At 44.5% G+C, this 18,694-nt stretch overlaps 1 protein-coding gene across 2 annotated transcripts in view; it reads right to left on the bottom strand.

The window, feature by feature from the left end:
• The window catches only part of DNMBP (dynamin binding protein), a 98,020-nt gene that overhangs the window by 21,031 nt on the left and 58,295 nt on the right, over positions 1-18,694 (bottom strand). For both annotated transcript variants that reach the window (XM_028098790.2, XM_028098794.1), the window contains one exon: positions 550-743. In XM_028098790.2, coding sequence (XP_027954591.1) covers positions 550-743 — 194 coding nt within the window. The remainder of the gene's footprint in view (positions 1-549; positions 744-18,694) is intronic.

Below are 18,694 nucleotides of genomic sequence, written 5' to 3'. Positions count from 1 at the left end.
TAGTTCTTAGGAGTGAATGTTCCAGAAGTATAAACCCAAGGTTTGTACTTGGCCAGGCCCAGATGGTCTAGTAACAAGCAGTAAGGACAGTAAATCCCCCCAGGAGGCTGTTAACCTTTTTTCCCTACCTCCAGCATCTAGACAAGTAGCTGGCACACACGTGACGGGCAGGGTTTCCTGAATAAACGCTGTACCGTCAGGTGCGAGAGCCACCGAAACAATCATCCCCAGACTTCATTATTAGGCCACTGTCCCAATGCTGTGACCATCCAGACTGCCTATGAGTGTCTTCAGGAGCCACGGAAGCAGGACATGTCCCTGGAGCTATTGCAGCAAGTTTGGCAAGTTAACAGTAGTCTTGAGAAGTGACAGGATGCTGAAAGCCTAAGCTGATGACACGTACATCGGGGCCCTGCAGTTAGGAGCAGCAGCCGTACAGCATTTATTTCAAACCCAGTAACCCTTTGCGGTGGACGCGCCCACACCCTAGCGCTCCAGGCTGGGAGAATCACGTTCACCGTAAAGTGAACTTGCTCTCACAGCTCCCACCTGTGCCTGCTGCAGGGGCACCATGATGTGCTCGATGCACATTTCCAGATCCCGAACGTAGTCTCTTTCCGTCTGGAGGAGCTCTTCTATCACCTTGGCTCTCTTCTCCAGCATCCTCTGCTCTGGGTTTTCAGTGTACACTGACCCAGGAGGGGCCACTGGTGATGAAGACTGGGAGGAGAGCAGCGTCATTTCTAGAAGGGAAGAGAAAACTGGTCGGCGGCTCTGGGTGTGAAAGCAAGCCTCTTCAACAGTTCAGGCTGAAAAGAACACACTCCTTGAGAACCAAAGTCTCGTCACTGTCAACCACCAGGAAATCCGATCATGCGTCAGTTCTAATTACGAACAGATGAAGGGCTGAGAAAGCCATTTCTGCAAAGAGAACTTCTGTCATCTGTGTGATAACATTTCTCGAACTCGTCCTAAAAAAGAATAGCTGGCCCATTTCAGGAGGACAAATCAGTGTCCACAACCTCTTAGGGAAGAGGCTGAGAGAGGCACTGTTGTTACAAAGAATTGCTTTCACTTAATTAGGTAAAAAACCCAATGCATGAGGTCAGCAGCAGAAATACCAAGCTGGAAGTTAAACACTGATAAAGCAATATTAAAAAGAATATTATGGGGGACATCACAATGCCAACTAAGGAGAAGACGAGAGTTAGATAGGAACTACCGGAGAACTGGGTGACTATAGGGCCTACTGTGTTCCAGTCACTGTGATGGATGATGAACATCCACAATGAAATATACAAAAATTAAAAAAAAAAAGAAATATACAAAAATTATTTAGATTCTCCCTATTGAAACATTAATAAAGACTTGGGCACCTTGTTATTTCAAATGCCCTAGAAGATACAAAGGTACTAGAAAGATGAAGTTCCTTTTTTTAAAGATTCTTATTTATTTATTTGACAGAGAGAGACACAGCGAGAGAGGGAACACAAGCAGGGGGAGTGGGAAAGGAAGAAGCAGGCTTCCCGCCGAGCAGGGAGCCTGAGGTGGGGCTGGATCCCAGGGCCCTGGAATCATGACCTGAGCCAAAGGCAGACACTTAATGACTGAGCCACCCAAGCACCTCAAAGATGAAATTCTTTTCAAGGATATTTTCAGTCAAAAGAACCTCTGTAGAACCATACCGTATGATCTAAAAACGAAAACAAATATGTACCTTGTCATTAGCTTTTACAATTACCCATGAGTTAGCTACACATGATGAGATTTATAAAGATGGGATGGCATTTGTTCATTTAAAATAAACATTAAACACTTGAAAAAAATTCCAACAATGAAGCAATCTCTGTTCAGTTTATTTCAAATTCCTTAAGACCCACTTAAAAAAAACTACCATTTTGGTTAAGTAAATATACTAATCTGGGTGTGATCACAAGAATATTTTTAGCAGATCTAAGAAGCAAAAACACACGTTTACACTACTTATGGAAAACTAGGCTTTCACATCAGATTTCAGTCTTCAAAAATCTTCCCCACTGCCCCTTCTCTAAGAACCTAGGAATTCCAATGTTTAAAAAAGAATGCACCCAGATTCTGGTTTCTAAAAACCACTCTCCACTGAAAGAAACCAGAATTCCTTGGAGAAATGGCTAATTCCAAGATTGGAGCAAGGAAGGCATAGGTGAACCAGAAACATCTAATGGCAGAAAAGAAGAAAGTGCCCAACAACATGATGGAGGTATTTCCAAAAGGCATGGAGCCAGCTTCAAGGGGGCTCCCATTGGCCAAATCTGGTACAATTTGAGTATCAAAGTAAATAAGCACAGCAATGGACTATATAATCCATTGACTAAACTAACAATCCATGAATTCATATTGATAACATATTTGCACAGTTTTGAGTTAGTTATTACAAATTACTTATTAATTACAATGAAAAATAGTGACTATATATAGTGGAGAAAGGGAGAATATGATCACCGAGTAAAAAAATTCACATCATCAATAAAGGGCAAACAGACATCATGTCTTTCCACTCATCGTATCTGGAAACAACCCAGTATCCCTGATGTGGTATCCCAGTCAAAAATGCGTAATCTGAAACAAATCTTGAGGAAACATCAGCACATGCAAACTAAGGATTTGAATTCTTCAACATGTCATGTTATGAAAGACGAAGAGGGGCTCCTGGATGGCTGGCTCCATCTGTGGAGCCTGTGACTCTTGATCTTGGGGTCAGGAGTTTGAGCCCCCCACTGGGTGTACAGTTTACTTAAAAAAAGAAAGAAAGACAAGCTTGGGAGACAGTCCCCAATCAAAGATGACTGAGAAGATGACAAGTAAATGCCATGTGTGAATAGTAACTGAGTCCTGATCTGGGGGAAAAAATTGCTACAAAGGACATTACTAGGGCAATTGGTGAAGTTGTAATATAGACTGTAAGTTAGATAAACGATTAAATCAGTGAAAAATTTCCTAAAATGGCAAATCTATGTGGTCATGTAGGACATTCATGGTTCATACAAAATACAAACGGAAGCTTACGAAAGGACACGATATATGCAACCTACACTCAGTCAGAAAAAAGTGTGTGTGTGTGTGTGTGTGTGTGTGTGTGTGTGTGTGTGTGTGTAGAGAGAATGAACACAAAACCCAACAAAATGTTAAACACGGATGGATATGAATAAAGGATATACAGGAGGTTCTTTTACTACTGCAATAATGTGTAAATTTTGTAGTATTCAAAATAAAGTTTAAAAAGACATAATCGGGGGCACCTGGGTGGCTCAGTCATTAAGTGTCTGCCTCCGGCTCGGGTCATGATCCCAGGGGTCTGGGATCGGAGCCCCGCCTCAGGCTCCCTGCTCCGCAGGAAGCCTGCTTCTCCCTCTCCCGCTCCCCCTGCTTGTGTTCCCTCTCTCGCTGTGTCTCTGCCAAATGAAGAAATCTTAAAAAAAAAAAAAAAAAATCGGAAAATATCTTTCCTGAACTTCTTTCAGTAGAATGACAAAATTTCAAGCATAACTCTTATTGCACTAGAGTGCTAAATCATAATCCCAAATTAATTGTAGCATATGTAAAATTTATTTTCAATAGCCTTGTTTCAAATTTTCTTTGCAATTTCAAGCAATAGGATCTCACTGCCAAATATGGTTTCATAAGTGGCAAGCTGAGAAGAGAAACTCATTTTTAAAATTTATTATCTTCTTTATTTAGGGATAATTGACATAATATTCGCTTCAGGCATACAACATATAATGATACGTTATTTTTAGAAGACACTCATTTTTAATATAGGACTAAAAAGTTCTGAAAGGGAGAACATTTACTGAATTCCTACCACGGGCAATGCACTTTACATACTTATGTCCCTGAACTTATTTAATATTCATGTCAAAACTCTCAAGTTGTATTATTACTTGATTTAATAGATAACCTGGGTTTTGAGAGGCTGACCAACTTGTCCCAGGTTATGTAGTAAGTAAATGGCAGTTCTGGAATTTTAATCTAAATATATTTCAATCCAAATCCTCTGCACTTAATCCTGTACCATTTTGCCTCCCTAGCCTGGAATCTCAACTAGAAAAGGTCAGGGGTTTATATGCCTCAAATCTTGAAAATTCCCTGGAAACTATTCTATCTCAGGAATCAAAGTTCTATTAATTATAACAGTTGAAAGCTTAAAATACCACCAAGTATTCGTCAATCAAAAGCCAGCAACCTACACTAAGAAACTCGGATTTTTATTTTTATTAAAAGGGAAAAAAGAAATGGTAACAATTCTTTAAAATAACAGCATGATGCTTTTTTTATTTTTTGCAGGTGCATTATAAACTTTTGGACTGCCTTTAAAACAAAACCAAAAACACTTTAGCATGATTTAAAATCCCTGTGGAATGTATCTGCAATTTTGACAAAATTCTACATGTTTCTGAAGATGTAGGTGACCCTCAAGCTCTAGAGACATATTAATTCTCAAGATTACGTCAAACTAGAAATATCTGGCTTGAAATGACTCCAACTGTAAAACCCTTTTTCCATTATTCCAAACATCCTAAGGAAAAAGTCTGATCTAAAATTTCAGTATCTGGGACGACCGAGTGAGAGAAGGTGGCCTCCTCCTTCAGCTAGCTGCAGCGGAGACAGGCTTGGAATCTTGCTCTACCCTGCTCGAGCTGGGGAACCCCGACAAAGGCCACTTGACCTCTGGGCCTCAACATCCTCATCTGTAAAATGAGGGTAACAGTGCCTGCTTTGCCAAGCTGTTGAGAGAATCAACAAGGTAATAACTCGACACAAGTTAGTTCTTTCCCCACCATGGGTCAGAACATGCTGTCTGCACCAGATTGAGGTAAAATGCACCAAGTAGAAATGCTCTGTCCAGACCCTGGAACATTCCACTTTTCTCTAAGAACAATAAAAGCTGAGGAAGCACATGGAGGAGGCTGAGGCCAGTACCAGCCTACACTGCAGTGTGCAGACCAGCTCCCACCTTCTGCGGGGATGGCCCTGGAGGAATTTAGGAGCCGGAGCCAAAGCTGATGGCACAAATTTACTCTATTTGATCAGACAATTTGTGCGGGCTTGTTTTTCCCTTTTGTTCCCCCTTCCCGGTCCCAGCACCCCCACAGAGTCCCAATTCCACCCCCTCTCGAGAGACCCCCACCCCGCAGGTTAGTGTGCGTCCCCAGGCTCCTTCCTCGTCGTTGTAAGGAAGGGGTCCAAGGAACCCGCAGCTTCCCGCAACTCCACACGCCACCCTTTGAAAGCAGAGTCACAGAGAAAAGCCACTCACTTCTGGCCTTCCTCTGAAAGCTGGCTCTGGGTTTGGTGGCGAAAATCTCTGACCTGCCGGCAAGGCCCCCAGCGGCTCAGGCTGCCCCACCTGCCGCCGTGGGCTCCGGCGCCCCGGGATGCACCTGCGGTGCCAAAAGGCCACGGCCGGTGGGGGAGGACGTGTGGGTCCCAGGGTAACAGGCGGAGCAGAATCTTCCCAGAGCTCTGGAATGCTCCGCAACCCCCAAATCCTTTGAATAGGGTAGGCATTTCCCCCAGGCTTTCCCACATTTACATATGAATCGCCCGAGTCCCCCAGGCTATCACGGCAGGGCCAGTTCTAAAGGATGGAGCTGGAATCCTCCTGAGGGGAACGACCTGCAGGCTGCAGCCCAGCTTTGCTCAGGCTCAACACCTTCCCCTCTCCTCTCCCTTTCCTGGTCCTCAAACAGTCACAATTTCACTTCAGGAGTTTTTAATCCAAGAGTACTGTTCTCACTTTGCCTAGCCCTACTAAGCTTTGTTTTGGAGGATGCTCTTTTTAGGGGAGGATTCTGAAGGCCCATCCATCTCTCACTTACGAGGCCATGCTGTGAAGTGGGTGGCACTTGTCTGCTTTGCCTGCCCGGGGACCTGGCTTTCTGCGGCACCCCTCCCCCCAGGCTGGGGCTTTGCCCAAGGACCCGGACCTCCTACTTTGGGGACCTTACCCTACAGCCATCAGAATGCAGATCTCAGCGGGCTGGGCCCATCGCAGCAAGAACCGCACAGAGGGATTTACAGGGACCGGGAGGCCTGCTCACAGCTCACAAGCACTTACTTACACTTTGAAAGAAACCAAGGAAAGGAAAGTTGCAGAAAAAGAGACCTCTTTGAAAAAAACAAATCAAAAACAAACCCAGAAAGAGAGAAAAGGGCAAAGAGAGCAAAAAGAAAAGCTGCCTCAGGACAGGGGCTGGATTTGGGGCAGGAGGTTCTGAAGGTGCTGAGTCAGCACTTCTCAATCTCACAAGAATTAATGTATCACCAGTAACTGAAAATCAAGTGTCATGCTAACTAAGAAACGCCTCTACTGGTGAAGTCTGGGCAATCTCAGAGATGGCAGCCTTGGGTAAAGAGCCCTTCCCGCTGCGGCTGGAGCAGCCCCTCTCTGGCTGTGAGGCCCCCTGTGAGGCCCCCGCTGGAGAGCCACGCTGGGCCTCCCTGGGCCAGCTAGTGCAGCAACTCAGCTTCACATTTTAACAGGTATTCACAGGGCCCTTACTGGGTGTGTCAAGCACTGTTCTAAGCACTTCACAAACATTGGGGTATTTAATCCTCCTAACAACCCCACCATATCCCCGTTCCCATTGTCCGGACAGGAATGACGAGAAACTCAGTTAGCCAGCTCAGTAAGCGCAGGACTGGATTCAAGCCGAGCGGGCTCCGGCCTCCGGGCCCCCAACCAAGAGCTACTCTGCGGTAAAATCCTGCGAGCGCTGACCGGAGCTCTACCTGTGGGGTTTGGTGGCCACCGGGTAGCTAATCATAAGACAGAGTGGCTCTAAAGCACAACTTAACTTCCGTGGAGCCACGGTTCACCCACCATGAAGCCAACAGCTATGTACTTAAGCACATCTGCATATGTCCATGTGATTCTATTTATAAAAACCCACTTGGTAGAATGTCAATAATCCCTCAGAATCAAATCTAGTAGCGTCATACACAGTAAATATTCCACAGTATTCTGGGTAATTTATGGCAGAACACACGTGAAACAAAGGAAAAGGCTTATTTTATCCTGTCTTTTGATGGCTTTCTGACTTACACATTAATCATCTTCCTCAGGGAAGGGGAGAGCTCCCCTTCAAGAAACCTCAGCTCTTTCTTGTCAACCCTGACAGACGGGGCACTCCAAGGGATAGGGCAGCAGGTAAAAACTTGTAATACTGTGTCTACTTTTTTTTTTTTTTTAAGATTTTATTTATTTAGGAACGCCTGGGTGGCTCAGTCGGTTAAGCGTCTGCCTTCGGCTCAGGTCAGGATCCCAGCGTCCTCAGATCGAGTCCCGCATCGGGCTCCCTGCTCAGTGGCTAGCTGGCTTCTCCCTGCCTGCCGCTCCCCCTGCTTGTGCTCTCTCTCTCCCTCTGACAAATATATAAATAAAAGCTTTTAAAAAAACTGCTTTAAAAAAAATTTTATTTGAGAGGGAGCGAGAGAGAGAGAAAGAGCACGAGCAGGGGGTAAGGGTAGAGGGAGACAGAGAAGCAGGCTCCCCACTGAACAGGGAGCCACACGCGGGGCTCGATCCCAGGACCCTGGGATCATGACCTGAGCCGAAGGCAGACGCTTAACCAACTGAGCCACTCACGCACGTGTCCCTACTTTTTCTACTTCTTAAAATAAAAAAAGTCAAACCTTGTAACCCAGGAGTCTACTTTTAGGAATTCATTATGCATAAATCATTGGACAAATGAGCAAGATGTATAGGTAGGGATGTTCTCCAATGTGTAAAAAAATTCAGAAACAACCTAAGCAGAAACAGCCAAACTTTCTCCCCAAAGGGACCTGGTTAAATAAATTATGGCATATCTGTATGACAAAATACTATTATAGCCATTGAGATACAGATTTATATTTATTAACATGGAATGCTGTCTATGTGTGGTTAAATGAAAAAAGCATATTACAAAAGAGTTTATGAAAGAATTGCAATTTTGTTAAGGGAAAATACTTTCAGTGCATATATTTGAAAATGAGAAAGTCTCGCCTGTGATGGAAATTCTGATATTTTTTCCTTTCTTTGACTGTATTTTCTAGTATTTCTACAGTGAACATGTAACGCTGATAGAGTTGACAGAGTAAAAAAGTAGAAGAAAGAACATTTGCTATAAAATGAGAATATTCTAATACCAACAGTTCTCAATTACTCTCTTAATCCAGTTCAAATCTTTCTTCACTTTTTAATAATCTGAGGTCTCTTTCCTGGCCCAATCCCTGTAGATTGCTGAAGACGGTGGGTCAGGAAACACAGCTGAAGTAATTTGCCAGTCTCCTAAGAAAAGCAAAACCACCACTGTCTGCTTAGCAATCTCATAGAAAACCCCGAGAGAAAGCTGTCTTTGTAAATTTGCTCATCTTCCCCCCCAGGCCCAACCGGAGCAATCAGAAATCCTGGTTTTCCACTTTTCCCATCACTCCAGCCAGGCCACCCAGCCCCCACCACATCTTTACCTTCAGCACCTACAAGACTCCAATTTGGAGAGGTTTGCTCAGTCAAACCCGAGGCGCTGTGGTCCCTGGCTTTTCTGCAGGGCTCACAGCCACCCAACTTCAGAGAGGAATCAATCCCGTTTAGTTCCTAAATCTAACGGCAACTGAAAAAACTTTCCCTGTGGCTTTTGCTCAGTAACTGCCCGCCTACTTTGGCAAGTAGCCTCTAGTACAATCCCTGCCAGGGGTTTCCACCTCAGGGAAACTCAGCTCAAAACTTCTCATTTGCCCCTTCCTTTTTCCAGGCCCTATCCAGGCCTTCCGATGAGCCAACGAGTTGAGTCAAGTGCCCCATGGACAAGAGTCTGCAAATCTCCTATACTGCCAGGATGGGAAGTTTAATTCTAGGACCAACTCAAACACCATTTTTGAACACTTACCAAATACACATAACTCCTAGAGGGGTGTGCTGTTGGTGGGACATTACTATTATTATCTAATCCTTAGGCAGCAGAAGTGAAATTATCAAGAGAGCAAAGACAGTTTTCGTAAAATAGTTTACTAGGAATAAATTATCAGTTTATAAGAGGATTTTGATTATAGTCAGCCAACAAAACTATACGAAAAGCTTTATTATCCAAACACACACACATCTAATGTTATATTGCCAAGCCTCTTGAGGGAAGTTATTATTGCTCTCATTTTACAAACGAGGAAACAGGGGCACAAAGCAAAGACATTGCTCAAGTGGGACCGCAGGGCTGATTCAAAACCAGCATCCAGAGCCAGCACTTTCCATGAAGGGTCAAGGCTTGCTCCAGATTACATGTCTTCTCTGTATGCACATGGCCATGTCTGGCATTATATTTCCAATTTTAATAATGACACTACAGTGATGTTTCAAAATTTGCTCATGTCCGTGCCCCTCTGGCTATTTTTCTATCCTACTCTATAAAACTAGACTTTCTTCAGCTCTACGAGGTAGTTTACTTTTATTCCTTCCACTTGTTCTCACAGTATTTTATGTATCCTTTATAACTGTGCAACCCCCCCATCAATTCACCTGAATCATAATCCTGTTCAAGTTCTAACTACAAAACTGTACGAATATTTAATAGGGAGCTACCAAGCAGAGTGCTAGGCCATCGGGGAAGTAGAAAAAGTTGAAATGCCCTCAAAAGCTTTCTTTGGTCTCATTGGGAAAGTCATGTCATCTCTCCTGTGTTCAGGAACCACAAACAGAATAGGGTTAAACTGGATGGTCTTTAAAGTTATTTCCATTTGACTTAATGAATCTAGTTGAACAGGCAAAACGTAAATTCATGAAACAAAAGAATAATGTAAAATAGAATCAACTTAAGCATTAAGGGTTTTGTTATATTTATTTGAATGAACCCAATCTATCAAAATAAAGATTCTTTCCAAGTGTGATCTGATATTTGGATGGTAAAATCTCATTAAATTCAGGATATCTGACGTTATATACTAGTATCTTATTTTCTAGCTGAAACTTGGGAAAAAAATAAAACCTCAATACAAGGGAAATATAAATCAGGCTTTCCCTGGGAACCCAGTCATAAGTGCCATGTTGCTTTAAACAAGCTCCAGGCATCCCAGGGTCACTCCATCCCCCTATATCTCCTCTGGCTTCCATTCCTGAGCTATAAGTGAAGCTGCTTCTAAGATCTTGAGAGGGCAGCAGGTGTAGCGAATAAAATATTCAAAAAGGCCTTGGGCTCTAGCCCTGCTTCCCCTCCTTCCTGTGTGATCTCAGACATGTTACATGACCTCTCTGGGCTGTTGTTTCCATGTATATATAACAAAGGGGTTGGGCTTCTTTGGTCACTTCCAAGATCTAAACTGTTACATGCCGTGCTACCCCGTTACTTCACTTACTCCTCTCAGTTTGGAGTAACCACATCACCTGCTAACTAGTCCCACAAGGAGTGGCACTTGGTATGTAAGGCCTCTTTGGACTCACCTAGGCAGTTAGCCACTTTCTTTCTGCGAGCCCTAAGGACCGGCCCTTGCCACCATTATTGTGGAACCCAGCACAGCGGACTTCCAGTATTTGGTCCCTTCTTCATCCTTGAACATGACAAGCCCAGCTTGTCTCTCTGCCTTTCTGCTCACCTACTGTCCTGTAAGCCCAGCTAGATGAGGGCCTCTCTAGTCCCTGGATTGGTCTTTTCCCTAAACTTCCCTTCTCAAGCAGCAATACAAAGTAACGCCTACTATTTTATCTTTTTTTTTCTTTTTAAACACTCCCAAGTCACATTTATTCTAGGTGTGTGATGCCAGTTCAACCTTTGAAAATCAAACAATGTAACTCACCACATCAACAGGCAAAAGAAGAAAAATCATATGACCAAGTCAACTGACAGGGAAAAAAACACATTTGAAAAAATCCAACATCCATTTATTATGATAAATAGGAAACAGGAAAATAGAAATAGAGTTCAATTATCTCGACTTGGAACAGAATGTGTATTAAAACCCTACTTATCTTTTGGTGTACATATTCTGTGCCCCAAAATAGAGTATTTCATTTGACTACACACATTCACTAAGCACTTATGATATGCCAAGTTATTAGGTTCTGGAAATACTATCTTTACCACTGTCACAAAGCTTAGAGGCTACTGGACTTTTGTGCCTAATGTATACCTAATCCATAGGATTTAGCACAGCAACTGGCACTTAATAAACGGCAACAATTATTGTAACTTAGAGTGCCCTGAGCATTACTCTGCAATAGCTGGGATAAAAGACACTACCCAAAGATTTTTATTTTATTTTATGTATGTATTTTTAAAGATTTTATTTACTTATTTGACAGAGACACAGCGAGAGATGGAACACAAGCAGGGGGAGTGGGAGAGGGAGAAGCAGGCTTCCCGCCGAGCAGGGAGCCCGAAGCGGGGTTTGATCCCAGGACCCTGGGATCATGACCCGAGCCGAAGGCAGATGCTTAACGACTGAGCCACCCAGGCGCCCCCCACAAGGATTTTTAAAAATCATGAACTATCCTAACTTTTATGAAAATTTTAGTTAAAATTTAGGGCCTGTGGCACTGGGGGCAAATCAGGTTTCAATCTTCCTCTAAGCGGGGCAGAGGCTGGAGAGCAAGAAAATCGAATTCCCTATCTCCAAATCACTGAGGAAAGAGCTAGAGGAATTCTACCATATTTTTTGTCTAAGTATTGCTTTGAGGTCAGCACTAAGCAGACGCATCTTCACATTTCAGTAGATGCTAAGATGCACATTTTTTTAAAGATTTTTATTTATTCATTTGAGATAGATAGAGAGAGAGAGAGAGAAAGCATGAGCATGGGGAGAAACAGAGGGAGGGCGAGAAGCCGGGGAGCCCGATGTGGGGCTCGATCCCAGTTCCCTGGGATCATGACCTGAGCTGAAGGCAAACGCTTAACCACCTGAGCCACCAAGGTGCCCCCATTTTTCTTCACATTTTAACATCTCTAAAAGATGTGTTTTCCAAGGAATAGCATGTTAAAGTTTAATCAGAAGTCATCTTTTTAATGGTACCTAAACTTATTCAGTGTCTTAGAGGAGATGGTGTTTTAGATTCAACGAAACGCAATATATTCCATCAGTCTCCTCTGAGTTCACGATTAGAAGGGGTTGGCTTCTTGATATGGTGGAACGAGGGCCACTGTGGAGCCATGTGTACAAACGTGTTCCTTCCCACCAGTAATCACGGTGCGTGGGCACCGTCACAGCCTGATGGTCACGTCCAGTGTGGGCACTGCCTGGTTTCTCAGGAAATATCAAATTGGAAAATTCTGGGGCACCCACTCTGTGGGTGAGTCAAGTTCCTGAGTGCTCACTTTGACATCCCATTTAAGGCCAGGCCTGCCATGGTTGTGCAAGTTAGCGGCTTTGATTCACCCGCCCCCATCCCACTGCGCCCTCTAACTGCCCTCCACAAGAGCACCTCTTCCTGCCCATGCTCAGGGCAGCCAGCCTTTCCGTGAGATCTCTTGCTTTTACACAGACCTGCAATCTTCCCAGGCTGATCTTCCTATGTTGCTGATGAAACGTTATACAAAGACAATGTAGGTAATGGCTTGTAGAGAAAACAGACAACCTGGCTTGAGGATACGACTCCCGATTCCAGGGCAAGGTCTCTGGGATGGGTGGGAGTCTGTCAGACTGGATCATTCCAACTTCAGGAGGGCCTTATTTCCTCTCGGGCTTCAGTCACCTCCCACCCTTTGGGGATATAGGGCCCTATATATATGTCCTTCTGCCTCCACATATTTACCCTTTCTTTCTCCTTTACCTCCTCCCTACCCATCTATCTTCCAACAAGCAACAACACCCTGATTTTAAAAAGTAAGCACAGGAAAGCTTTGTCCAACTCTGTGCCCCCTCAGCTACAGTCACAAGTCTTTGATTCTTTTCGTGAAAGGTCTTGGAAGAGTGGTCTTCATGCCCTACTTCTATGACCTCATCCCCCATAGAAGTCCTCTGTAAGTAATTCTGAATCATCACTGTTCCAGCAAAATTGTCTTTTCAGTCAACCAAGAACCCCCTCGACAAATCCAATGGCATTATCCTTGATTTCCCTGGGGCACTTCAAAGCATTGGCCATTCTCTCTTACTTTAAATTCTCTGGCTTTCTCCTGACCTCCTCCCAGGATCTCGCCCTATCCCTCCTCCTCTTGCTCCCGAACTGTGGCTCGGTTCTCAGACACCTGCTCTTCTCCCCAGTCGCTCCTTGCCTCACAGAAGGCATCTACACAGAGTTTCAGTGATTACATATGAGAGGGTAACTCACCACATGAGGCCTAGCTCACCTTATTCCTCAAGCTCTGGTCCAAACTGCCACCCGGTTTCTAAGATTTCAGTACTCCAGTGATCTCCACACTGTGTTCCTCTTTGTCACCGCAACTATGGACGCTTGCTCAATCAGGAATGCTCCCCCTGCTTCTCTCTGCCCCTATCAACCCCCATTACTCACTCTCTTCAGCTTTAGCTCAAGCTCAAACACCTTCCTAAAGCCTTTTCCTATAACTCAGGTAAGGACTGAGTTTTCCCCCTTCTGACTGTCCATAGCATTCACTGTCTACGGTATACACTTGCGTACTTTAGTACATGATTCAAATTTTTACATTCTACCTCATCAACTGATCGATCTGTAAACTCCCGTGTGTGTGTTGGGGTGGGGGAGGCATCCTTCTCTGGATACGCCCTGATGCTTGGTACAATGCTAAGTACAAGTACTGGCTACTAAATCCCTGTTGAACTGTATTCAAAGGGGATGTGGGATCTTTGTGCTGGTGAAGTGATGGTGGCGGCTCATGTTTACTTAGCATTACTATGTGCCAGGCTCTCCTGCACTATTCTAGGTACCTAGATAGCTATAAACTCATTTCATCCTCATAACACTGTCACGTAAATATATCATCTCGTTTTACTGATAAAGAAACCGTGGCATAGAGAGATTAAATGCTTTACACAAGGTTACACAGGTAGTAGGGCCAAGTGGGGGAAAGGTATCTAACAGTTCCCCTTAAGGGACTTATAAAATTGTCTTTGAATTATTTGTTTATATGCTGTTTTCTGTTCAAAACTGCAAGTTCCTGAAGGCAGGCACAATCCCTACCCATCTCCAATGTCTCAATGAGGACACAACTGGCATTCTGGGCAGGACAATTCTTCATTGTGTAGGACGGATCTACACACTGAAAACATTCAGCGTCTCTGGTCCCTGCCTTCTAAACAAGTAGTCCCCTGCACCCTGCCACTGTGACAGCCAAAGGATACCTCCACCCAGTTCCAAATGCTGGGGTTGGTGGGGCCAGCCACGCCTCAGAATGCCTGCCACCTCCAGAGCCCGCTACATCCCAAATCAGCACCACTGGCAGTCGCTGTGGCAATGATTCACACCAGCTGACCCCTATCCCGGACTTCACGTCTACCATTGTGGATCACGGATCTGTACCTAATCAATGAATGGTTAGTTCATATGATGAGGACTAACTAAAAAACACAAGCTGAGTCACTTCTACTCACTCTCCCGGGAATCTGAATTAGGGTATCAGGCAGATCAGATAGGAATAGAAGCTGTAATAATGCTCCAAGGCAGTGGTAGGACGGGTCTGGTTATGTGTAATCTAAAGTGAGGAGTAGAAACTATGAGTAAATGGGAAGTGTGGGTCTGCAACAAGAGGAGACCAAGCAGAAGTTCAGGGAAATGCAAAAATGCCAAGAGAAGGACGGTCCCTGAAGAACGGCTGGTCCTGAGGACATCTGGCTCCAGCCCACTGGTATGGGAGCAGGAGCTCCAGCCCTCCTCAGGATCTCCAGGTAATTGAGGTCTAACCAGAATGTAAACAGTGTTTGGAACTCAACACACTTCTGTGAGCTAAAAATAGATGAGTGGCTCCTGCTTATAGTAACATTATGAAATTAGAGGAAGCTGCACAAAGTGCTCTGGGAACAGTCAAGCAGGTGAATTAGAGTGGTCCTACCGCTGCTACCTGTATTACTGAGCGTGAAACTCCACTGTCTGTTTTGCTGGCCATTTGTGACTCCGATGGGTACGTCCCCTTGTCTCTAGAGTGGCAGAGGCCTCACGGCACGTGCCACACTCACAGCTTGCCATCAGCATATGAAATCAGCCAGGATGGGGCGCCTGGGTGGCTCAGTCGTTAGGCGTCTGCCTTCAGCTCAGGTCATGATCCCAGGGTCCTGGGATCCAGCCCCGCATTGGGCTCCCTGCTCGGCGGGAAGCCTGCTTCTCCCTCTCCCGCTCCCCCGGCTTCTGTTCCCTCTCTCGCTGTGTCTCTGTCAAATAAATAAAATAAAATCTTAAAAAAAAGGAAATCAGCCAGGATGAAAAGCTAATGTCTTGGATTGACTGGCAGACATTTTATTCCAATAGTTTGAATCCAGACTGTAGCTACAAAGATATCATGTTCACACACTTGGAATGACAAGAAACCTTGCCCCATAGAGTGCTAACCCCTGAACTATGTGTGTAACACTGGCAAAAGTGCCTTCAAGTCTACGCTACTTTTTCTCATCTTGGGAGAAAACAAAACAAGATTTTCCTGGACTCTGTTGGCCCACTGCAATTCTTGTCCAAACTTTAAAGGAATTGCGTCTCTCTTTTCATCACCACTTCTCTCCTAAACTCTTTGTAATGTGCTCTTGGCCTCGGTTGTTCCTCTTCCTCACCCCACCCGCCAAATGCAAGGTCCTTCCTTGGTCCACACCCCCGCCCTTTCTCTGCCACAGCGTGTCACTCGGCTACGCCCTCCTCCATTTGAAGTCCCTCCCCTGGCACCCCTAACACAATACTTTACTGCTTTTCTGAGTTCACTGGTGTGGAAGGAGCTGATAGCTGTGCTTCGGGCTTCAGCCCTGATGGTCTGGGCATCGGGAGACCTTGATTCAATTCCTGATCTAAGGATTGATTTTGGACATACATTTCAATTTCTCTGAGCTCCAACTCTTTGATTACAAAAACAGTGGGTCAGATTTAAGTGTTTTTCAAACATTTTTTTACTGTGGCCCCCACACTTTATACTGTGACTCAACATACACATAACACATAATATGTGTGTGTGTGTGTGAGCGTGTGTGTAAAAGTATGACATATATACTTTTACTACATCAGATGTGCTATGACATTCTCTATTCACTTCTATTTTATTTTTCAAAAATGCTAGTTGTAACCCACCAAACAGACTATAAGACCGAGTCGTGGGTGGTTACCCATTATTTATAAAACACGGGACTTGCTGATGTGTAGTGATATGGAATTCTACTGCAGCCCTCCAACTCTGGACCTCCGAGCCTTGACTCTCGCCTGAATTCCAGTGTCCTCTTCCTCTCTGTAAGAGTCCTCCATTCCGATATCCTAATATCACATAACTTAGTTAACATGGAATTTGAAGCACCAGGTCTTTTCCCCAACACAACCACTTTTGTTATTAGCAAGCGTAAAATCTTTGCGCCGACTTTTGGTCTAGCAATGGGAAAGCAGATTACATTGTACCAACTTCCCTACTGAGAACTACTAGCAACTCTGAATAAGGCATTTTTTTTAAAAGTAACTATGTGAAGGCATTGGAAAGCAACCAAAAGCAGGCCAAAACTAGAGGGGATAAGTCTCAAAACAAGGGAAGCAAACTAGGTAAGATCCATATTTACCCAATTCTTATCCCCTGAAGTCAATCCCTAGTCTTCCAGGATGTGGGGGAAATAAAGCAAAAATGGTTAAGTCAACAACTGGCAACTTTCTTGGGCTGAAGAGTCAAAGGCTCACATCTGGGGTGGTGAAGCAGCTAGATATTATGGGAGAAATCCTGGAAAAGAGGGAGCCACAGAGACAGCAGCCCAAAACCTGTGCAGAAATTCCCCTCAAATCCTTGAATTATGTCTGCAGGTGATGAGACTCCAGGAAGCCAGCAGAAAGCAATAACAGCTGGAGGCCCAAGAGCCTGGCAGATATTCACAACTGTCTGGGGCTGAGAAGACACAGCCTGAAATTTGAGTCCCTCCAACTTAGGAGGTTCAATAAACACTCTGATTTTCCACTGAAGCCTCAAAAGAGCCATACCTTAGGAGTAAGGCCTACCTCCCAGGATGAGGGGCCGTACCCTAGGACTAAGGGCAAAACCATAACAGACCTGCCCTAACAACACTGAAGACTGAGGCCGTCATAGGAGAATGACTGATAAGGCAGGTGAGGGAAAGGACACATCCTGATAGAAGGACCTGGTTTCTAGCTCAAGAGACAGACTGGAGCAGCCATTAAACAGTACTTTGTTTCTCAGATGGAGCAGGGGGAGGCAGGAGAGAGTGGGAGAAGAGGCACGGGGTGCTCCCCTTGGATAATCACACCTGCAGACACAGGGTCTGAGGGCAGATGTCCCATGGGGGGTCCATCTGGGTCTCAGGAGAAAGGGGACCTCGCAGCGACAGGCTGGTGGCGCAAATGATAAGGGGGAAGGGAGGTGGGTCACCAAGAGGCAAAGAACTCATAATTTATGAGCACCTACTACGTTCCAGACATGTCATTAAGTGCTTTATTTATGTTCTCTCACCGACACAGGTAGTATTATCTTCACTTTATAAATAAGGAACCCAAAGCTCAGAGAGGTTAGGTAATTCACCCAAAGTTACACGAGCAGTAAATGGTGGGGCTGAGATGTGAACTCAGGGCAGAAGACAGACTCCAACACTTGCTTCTTTCTGGAATTACATGCTGTAACTGTAACATTCGGGAAGGGCAGTGGTATGTGAGTGAGACAGCAGCAGAGAATGGTAGAAAGCAAAAGGGTTTTCAGGCAGACTAAGATTCTGTTACAGGTCAAGGGGGATCCTAGAAGTACAAAAAGGGGTGTCGACTGAGCTAAATACGAATGCACCATCAAAACTTCAGTCCTCAAATATAAAGAGAGAGAGTTATAAAACTGGAAATGACAGAAGGTGGGTCTTAGCTGGTGTTAGAGAGGTCATAGGGCAAATTGCACCACCCCGGAGAGAAGGGCTTGACTCTTGTTAAGTCAAAGTAAACACACTTGGATTACGGGTAGGAGCCTTAATACAATAAGGAACTAACGATAGGAAGCAAAGTTATCTAAGGAATAGACGTGGGGAAAGCGAATAGGAGCAATACGAAAACCACCAATATAAGGAATCAAAGAATCACCTGTGTGTGTGTTGTTGTTCTTGTTGTTTTGAGCTGGAAGGACTTCAGAGGTCATTCAATCCCTAACATCTCAGAACAAAAAATGCACCTAGAAAAAAGTGGCTAGCTGTTAAATACCTGGTCTCCCAACTAAAACGAGGTTTGGTTTCATTCTTATCTTTACAAATGCAGGTGGAGAGCCTGATTTATCTGCAACAATGCCCTGGAAATTCTGGTTTAGTCAAGCCTGTGTTGGAAAACCACAGGATAAACCACTGGTAGTTCTGGGATCACAGACCAGGGACTTGAGCCCCCAACAAGAGTGAACCTATTCTGAGACGAGAGACTTTCCACTTAGGAGGAAGGTGTGAGATGGATTTTCTAGATCGTTTACATTTTCTGACTCTAACCCCTATCCTCTGGTCATAACCTATACTCCCCCAAATTGGCCCAAACCAGAAAGTTGGCTTGGCAGGAGAATAGCATATACATAATAAAAATAAAGGTCTAACAGGGAGTCCAGAAATTATAAAACAACAACAGCAACAAAATAAAACA

The sequence above is a fragment of the Eumetopias jubatus genome, unplaced genomic scaffold (assembly GCF_037043125.1).
Source record: "Eumetopias jubatus isolate StellerSeaLion01/CBP00866 unplaced genomic scaffold, mEumJub1_p1.0 scaffold_17, whole genome shotgun sequence".
In the NCBI taxonomy this organism is placed as follows: domain Eukaryota; kingdom Metazoa; phylum Chordata; class Mammalia; order Carnivora; family Otariidae; genus Eumetopias; species Eumetopias jubatus.
Note: the sequence above shows the minus strand (reverse complement) of the source record. Positions and strands in the feature narration are given on the sequence as shown.